This window comes from Ziziphus jujuba, chromosome 8 (genome assembly GCF_031755915.1).
Source record: "Ziziphus jujuba cultivar Dongzao chromosome 8, ASM3175591v1".
In the NCBI taxonomy this organism is placed as follows: Eukaryota; Viridiplantae; Streptophyta; class Magnoliopsida; order Rosales; family Rhamnaceae; genus Ziziphus; species Ziziphus jujuba.
In genome coordinates this window covers 20,265,397-20,273,369 of record NC_083386.1, presented here as the reverse complement: position 1 = coordinate 20,273,369, position 7,973 = coordinate 20,265,397, and the positions used below count along the sequence as shown (strand labels likewise).

At 34.5% G+C, this 7,973-nt stretch overlaps 1 protein-coding gene across 1 annotated transcript; it reads left to right on the top strand.

Annotated features, from left to right (window-relative positions):
* The first annotated feature begins 2,735 nt into the window (after nucleotides 1–2,735).
* LOC107413777 (large ribosomal subunit protein uL10) lies at nucleotides 2,736–5,501 on the top strand. The gene is made up of 5 exons (XM_048470320.2): nucleotides 2,736–3,207; nucleotides 3,331–3,399; nucleotides 4,427–4,525; nucleotides 4,602–4,994; nucleotides 5,147–5,501. Exons 1-5 carry the CDS (start codon nucleotides 2,950–2,952, stop codon nucleotides 5,288–5,290), a joined length of 963 nt encoding a protein of 320 aa, XP_048326277.2. The 5' UTR covers nucleotides 2,736–2,949; the 3' UTR covers nucleotides 5,291–5,501.
* Nucleotides 5,502–7,973: the final 2,472 nt, after the last annotated feature.

Below are 7,973 nucleotides of genomic sequence, written 5' to 3'. Positions count from 1 at the left end.
CTGATTACTTTGAAATTACAGTTAATTAAAGTCTATGATTGTATAGTGTTAGAAAAGGCTTTTGATAGCAGATGGATTAGTCTTATTATGCAGTGTATTTAAACAGTTTCATATTCCATTTGATTGAATGGACATGAACATGAAATGATTCAACTCCAAAGGGGATTGAGACAGGGGGGCCGGTTGTCACCATATCTTTTTCTATTTTATGCAAAAGGATTATTCAGCCTTATTAAGGGAGAAGAAGCTTTGGGAAGTTTAACTAGAATTCAGGAATTTAGGAATGTCCAAGAATTACTTATCTTTTTTGGCTGATAATAGTGTGATTTTTGCTAGTCCAACAATAGAGGATTGTCTTACTATTCAAGGATTAGATGAGTATGAGAAAAGCTTTAGCCAAATGATTAATTTAAATAAGACTTCTACTTATTTTAGTCCTAATATTTTAAAAGCAGTCAACGAGATGGTAAAGCTTTATTTTAATATTCAGGATAAAGTCATTAATAATAAGTACCTTTAACTTCTAGCATTAACAGGCTGAAATAAGTCAAAAAGTCTTTCAAGTTTTAAAAGAAATTGGTTGGGTGAAAAGAAAAACTTCTTTCTCGGGTTGGTAAAGCGATTTTAATTAAGGCTATAGTTCAGGCTATTCCTACATATTTTATGTCTTGTATCGAACTTCTGGCAAGGTTTATTAAAGATTTACATGGCTTTATAGCAAGATTCTAATAGGATAATTTGGAATATCGACATGGGATTTATCGAAAGAAATGAGAGTTGGTCAAGTTTTCACTTACTAAATAATGTTGAATTTACTGGACCTATCCAGGTTTTTGGTCTCTTGCTGATTTTAATAGATCTTGACTTACTAAATAATGTTGGAGAATAATACAATATATAAATTGTTTAGCGGGTAAAGTTTTGAAATCAGAATATTTTATAAATACTAGTTTTAAAAAAGCTAGAGTTAGAAGACAAACATATTCTTTATGGCGGAGTTTGTATTGAGGTGAGAAAATTTTGGAAGTTGGAGGAATTTGGAAAATTGGTAATGGTAATTCAATTAAAATATATTTTGATCAGTGGATTCCAAGTTTAGTTTTACAAGAATTTATTCTCCTAGAACACTTTTGGATGAATCAATGGTCGATGCTTTAGTAATGCCATTTGGTTCGTGGAATATGGAGTTGGTTCCTTCTCTTCTTTCCTTGATAAAGATGATGCAATAATGCAGGTGCCTATCAATAGCTCGGAGTGTTCATGTAGATTGTTATGGCATTATTCCTCATCTGTATACTATCGAAACTAATATTAAATTGGTTTGGAGAATGGGTGCCGGTTCGAATTCTGGTAGTACTAGCAATGGAGTTCATCAAGAGTGGTGGAAGTTAATTTGGTCCCTATATGTATCTAATAAGATTAAGATGTTAGTTTGGAGAGCATGTGTCAGGGTGGTGCGTTGTGGAAGAGTTTTACTGTCTCAGAAAATAAAAGAAAGTCAGACTTATGATATATGTGAAGTAGATGTAGAATTTGAATTTCATGCCTTTTGGTTTTGTTTTCAAGCTAAATCTCTATGGAAAAAGTTGGACTTTATCCTATTTCCAAGAGTTTGCAATTTTCTTCTTTTATGAATTTTTGTGGACAAACGTTTTTTTTGGAAAGGGATTGGTTTGTGTTAGTGGTGCGGGGAATATGGAATAGAAGAAATGTCATAATTTATGTCAAGGTCCCTATGGATGATGCTAGGTTGTTGGACAGTTTGATAGGTTTACATGTAGATTATATAGAACCAAATATGAAACTAGTTTGTATGCAAATGGTGAGTGAATGGTTGAGATGATGCCCTCCTGAAGTTGGAATTTATAAATTAAACGTTGATGCTTTAATTTCTTAGGCAGACAAAGTTATTGGTCTGGGTGGTATTGTGCAATATTCAAATGGTGAACAAATGGGTGCTTTTGCAAAACCAGTTTGTGTTTGCTGCAATCCATTAATGGCGAAATTGTTGGCCATTCGAGAAGGATTAACCCTATATAAGCACATGGGTTTTGTTGCTGGAATTCTTAATAGTGATTGTCAACTTGCTATTCAATTTATATCTAACAATAGTATTATTTAGGAGACTTGTGTTTTTTGGTTGATTATATTAAGGCTATTTTAGGTGCTTTGAATTCTTTTAGTTGTGTTTTTGCACCTTGGAGACAAATAGAATTGCTAATGAGATTGCTCGGGCAGCTATTTCTTTGTATTATTTTCATTCTTGGATTAAGGTGGATTTGGATTAGCTTCTTCAAAATATCCCGATTGATTATTGCATTTGTATTGATTCTTCTTTCTAAATAAAATTTTTTTATTGCAACAAATAAATAAATAAACGAACAAAACCAAAAAAAAAGAAAAAAAAAAACTAATTCATAACAAATTTTAGATATGTGAACATTTTAATGTGTAAAAATAAAGAAAGAAAGTTTTTCTAACATTGGGAAACTAAAAACATCGGCCATTTTCCAAAAGCCCATTGGATTATCAATCGGGCCAAATGCGACTTGAGAAGCCATTTCGGGCGTGTTTTTCGATGTCAAGGAACATGAGCCCATGAAAGCACCCAATCTGCCAAGCACCACAGCCATCAGATCCCAGAGCCACAACAAACCAGAACCGTAGGATTTAGGTCTAAACTGAACAAAAACTTCATCTCCTTCCCAAGTAAGCCCACCCACTATATATACCTGGCAAACACGCAGTCTCACAGTTTACAAGCCTCCATAGCTCCTTAGAGTTTTCTTCCTTAAACCTTTCACTCCCATAGAGAAAGAGGTTAAAGAGACAGTGCCGCCCTGCTGTCCGCCTTGACCTAGCTTTGCTAAGTCTTGGCCCTCGTTTTTGTTTCACATACACAAAACAGTTTTCCTCTCTTTCTCTATCTCCGAAACCCATATCGTGAAAATGGTGACGAAGTCCTCCAAGGCCGAGAAGAAGATCGCTTACGATGCCAAGCTATGCCGACTCCTTGACGAGTACAGCCAGGTCCTGGTTGTGGCCGCCGACAACGTCGGTTCTAACCAGCTCCAGAACATCAGGCAAGGTCTCCGTGGCGACTCCATTGTGCTTATGGGAAAGAACACCATGATGAAGCGTTCTATCAGAATTCATTCCGAGAACACCGGCAACCAGACCTTCCTTAATCTCATCCCCCTTCTCGTGGTACGTATCATCACTCTGAAGTTTTTCCCGTTTAATTTTTCCTGGAAAATTTCTTTTTCATTTTCTTCTGATAGAAACTTAATTTGCTGATTTCTTTAATAAATACTTTTACAATGGTTCTAGGGAAATGTGGGTCTTATCTTCACAAAGGGTGATTTGAAGGAAGTCAGTGAAGAGGTTGCCAAGTACAAGGTGCGGTGACAATTTCTGTCTTACCTGTTATTATGGAATTTGGGTTTTTTTTAGTTGTTTTGGATACCAAGTAATTGTTTTATGATGTATTTGTCTTGATTGTTACTGGATGCTGTTAAAAACAAAGTCATAGTCATATTGTTAATTGCTGCAAGATCCTAGAAGTTCATTTTGCCTTTTTCTGTAATAATCATTTTGAACTGTCTGGTTTTGATTTAGTAATACTGTTTCTTCCAATGGTTCTCTTGGTGTTACAAAAATTGTAGGAAAGAGACCTACTGAGTAACAGCGTTAAAAGTTGTTTGCCATACAACATCTTCATTGCTTATTTGTTGTAGTGTTGTTTTATTTTGATATCTTTAGATCAATTGAAATTGAAGTGTATTTTTAAATTTGTTTTTCATTTGTAATCATATACGCAACACTTATGAGTAATCTAGAATTTATATTCAAGATAAGCTTTCTTAATCATCATCATTGTAATTTATCTTTGGCATAGAACAAGGAAAAAAAAAAAACTAGAAGAGATTGTTCTCTTGTTCTTCGAATACTTATGCTAGTCATTTCTTGTTTGATGCTCCCTTTTTTGTTCTCTTGTTCTTCAAATACATATGCCGGTTATTTCTTGTTTGGTGGTGCTTTTTTTGTTCTCTTGTTCTTCAAATACTGATGGGCTTTTCTTGTTTGATGCTCCTTTTTTTAACTCTTAGCATTCAGAACCTATCTAACGCTAGGTTTTTTATGGAGCTATGATGTTATCTTGTTTGCTGGTCAGAATTCAAATGACTATATTGAATATTATGAAATATTGCTTTTGCTTGTGCGTTGTTCCGTTCAGCATGTCTGCATGATGAAAATGGAAGTTGACAAATGTAATTTTTATTTTTTCCCTGGTATCTGGTTATCATCTTGCCGGTTATTTAGTGCACTCAAAGAAATGTGTTCCGGTTTATATATGCCATTTTTTTTATTACTTGCTGCTTTTATTTTGCTTAATGTTATGGCTGAAACTTGCAAAATTAAACAGGTTGGAGCACCTGCTCGTGTTGGTTTGATTGCCCCAATTGATGTTGTTGTTCCTCCTGGCAACACTGGGCTCGACCCATCTCAGACCTCTTTCTTCCAGGTTTGTATTCTACACTTGCAGTTGCTGCAATATTCTTTATTTGCAAGATTGTATGCCTAACTCCTCCACATTCCAGGTTCTTAACATTCCCACCAAAATTAACAAGGGTACTGTTGAAATTATCACCCCAGTGGAGCTCATTAGGAAGGGTGACAAGGTTGGCTCTTCTGAGGCTGCTCTCCTTGCTAAGCTTGGAATTAGGCCCTTTTCATATGGTCTTGTTGTCCTGTCTGTGTATGACAACGGTTCCGTCTTTAGCCCAGAGGTGCTTGATCTGACTGAAGATGACCTTGTCGTGAAGTTTGCTACTGGTGTCTCCATGGTTACCTCATTAGCATTAGCCATTTCATTTCCAACCCTAGCTGCTGCTCCTCACATGTTTATCAATGCTTACAAGAATGTGCTGGCTATCGCACTTGCCACTGAGTATTCCTTCCCACAAGCAGATGAAGTTAAGGAGTATCTAAAGGTATTCTGCATTCTTGTTAATGTTCGATAATTTTTATTTCATTCCACCTTCTACTTGTTCTGATGCATTTTGATATGCTTATCATTCAAATCCCTAATTTCTAAGTTTTAAAGTTGCTGCTGTTGATTAATTATTTGATGGTGTACAAATAGGATCCTAGCAAGTTCGCTGTTGCTGCTGCACCAGCTGCTGCTGCTGCTAGTGGTTCTGCCCCTGCTCCTGCCAAGGAGGAAGAAAAGAAGGAAGAACCAGCTGAAGAATCAGATGACGACATGGGTTTCAGTTTATTTGACTAAGTTTCATGGTGTTGATTACTATTTAGGATGGTTTATGTTGGCAGTGACCTGTAGATTTCTGCCTGCGGTTTTTAGCATTTTTGTTTGCGTTATGTTTGGAGAATTCTATGTTTTTTTAATATGATGGATTTTGTAGGCTGTCGAAATATTCTCGCAATTATCCCTGTTACCCTTTTTATTTTTTCAACATCAACAACTGGATTTTATTATATGTTTTGAATAGGCTTTTTTTTTTTTTTTTTTTTTTGGTTGGGTAGAAAATTTTTAAGGTCTATTTGAATGCCGGTTTAGGTTATTAAAAAAAAAAAAAAGAGAGGAAAAAAATTAGCTTGTGGTTATGGAGAATGGAAAAAAAATTAAAGAAAATTAAAAAAAAAAAAAGAAAAGAAACTTTTGAGTTTTAAAAAGATAAAGGGTAAAACAGTAAAAGGATAGGTAGAAAGTAGAGTTTGGCATGGATGAGTGGAAAAAGAGACCTTGGCAATAACGCCACCCAGAGATTTTTGCCAGTTCTTATGGTTTTTGTCAGATAGATCGCCACATGAAAATGGTATGGTTTTTGCTGGTGATGGACTACTTCTGAGATACTTTCAAACTTCTACATGGGCCTGCTCATTTTGGTTATTAGATAGCCTTCTAGGTTTTGGATTCTTCCCTCTTTTTTTAAAACCATCAAAAACAATAAAAAAGGGCCAACATAATGTATCATGCAATTAAAATTTTTGTTAAATCGCTTTAACCTACACAGTGGCTGGTATAGCTTTTATAACTTTCTCGTATATTTACTTTTCTTTTTGGAAATATTCTCGTACATTTTGAAGCAATTTTTTGTTTTTTGTTTCTTTTGTTTTTATTCTTTTTCCTCTCGATTTTTAGTGATAAGGGGGCAAGGCCAAACAAAACAACCAAATACACTATGGAGCTTTTTTCAAGAACATGATATCCCAAGCTAATACCACGACTATATTCCCTGTAAACATGACTTATGGGGAAGTCTACATTTTGCTCTTAAAAATAAACTTAAAAAAAAAAAAAAAAAAATCCTTGCATCCAACCATAACAGGGATGATTTTCCATCCAAAACTTCTGTAATCTGAGAAACCACAACATTTCAATAAAAAAAAATCCTTGCATCCAGCCATAACAGGGATGATTTTCCATCCAAAACTTCTGTAATCTGAGTAACCACAACATTTCAATATGAACTCTTTGGAAGCCTAAATCTCTAACCAACTTTAGACCAAAGAATAAGCCCCAAATATCAGCCAACATGCTACTAGCAAACCAAAGATTTATTTAAAAAATTATCCATTGACCTTGGCTGCCCTGCCTCTAGCAACACACCCAGCACCGGCCACTTTAATTCTTGGAGACAAGCTCCCATCATTAATCCATTTTTAACTTAACCTTCCTCTGGCTTATTCAAATTCCTTTGCACAACAGAAGCATATCGAGCATATAGTTCTTTATCACGACACTTGGATCAAAGAGCTAGCAAAATCCATCTTCAAAAAGAGCCTTACACCTATATTTCCACAGCAAATAGCACCCAACAACAAAGATGGCATTCCAATTAGCAGATGTGCAGTTTATAGTATATTTCGTTACTTTTGAGACTAATACCAAGCCAACCTTACCAACAATTGGAGGAAAATATTATCATCCATATCCAGCAATCCTATAGATAAGCAAAAGCCTTTGACCAACTGACAATCTTTCATCATATGGATCAAATTTGACAACTTGATCAAAAATGTTTAGTACAAAAATGTTTATTTTTTCAATTCCTTCACAAAATTATTTAGGAAGTTTGACAACCTGTATCTGGTAGATAGGCATAGAATTTAAAACAAAACTAATCAAAGTTACTGTGCCAACAAATGAAAGCACTTTTGATATCCAACTACTCGATCGATGCTTCATTTTTCCAAAGTTACCTTAATTAGTACTTTTTCCATCGATGAAGGTATGAGTTCCCAAATACTTCCTCGGATAATCCGCAAAAGGAATATTGATCACCTTACTGACAGCAACCTTCATTTCTCTAGCATTGTGCTAGAGAGGAATTAAAAATAAAAAATAAAAAATGTCTTAGATTTTTGGCAATTAATTTTTTAACCGGAAACTCTGTAAAAAACCTCTAGGCACTTCATTATCACTGTTGAAAATAGGTTTTAAACTGAAAATGGGCTCTGTTACTGCTATTGAAAACAGAGTTGCAGCAGCAAAATAAAAATAAAATTGGAAAGTAGTAAAATTGAAAATAAAATTTCAAAGTTGTGTAAACTTTGAAAAAAAATAGAAAAAAAGATAGAAAAGTATAAAATTAGAGAAGAAGAAGAAGAAGAATGAAAGAAATTGTATTATTAGAATAATAGTCTCAATTTTAAATCAAACACCCAATAGGCTTACGGTCCTATTTATAGGCATAAAATCCTAATTTAACCAGGAATAGGATATTAAACAAATATAAGAAAATGAAAATAAATAAATTATTATAATAAAATCCTAAAAATAAATTTATTAAACCCAACTTGCTTCATCCACAATCAATTAAGCCTGGATTAAGTCTAGCTTCAAGATGAGAAGCTATAAACAAACATTCTTTAGCTTCCTTTTCTCATCGACATGGTTGACGTGTTGTGGAGGAATTTGAGTTGCTTAATTTTGCTTAGCTTGACAA

Excerpts from the sequence above, each read along its gene's own strand:
- LOC107413777 (XM_048470320.2), top strand. The coding sequence starts at position 2,950 with ATGGTGACGAAGTCCTCCAAGGCCGAGAAGAAGATCGCTTACGATGCC. Across the intron at positions 3,400-4,426 it reads AAGAGGTTGCCAAGTACAAG|GTTGGAGCACCTGCTCGTGT; the intron begins GTGCGGTGACAA and ends AAAATTAAACAG. Across the intron at positions 4,526-4,601 it reads CTCAGACCTCTTTCTTCCAG|GTTCTTAACATTCCCACCAA; the intron begins GTTTGTATTCTA and ends TCCACATTCCAG.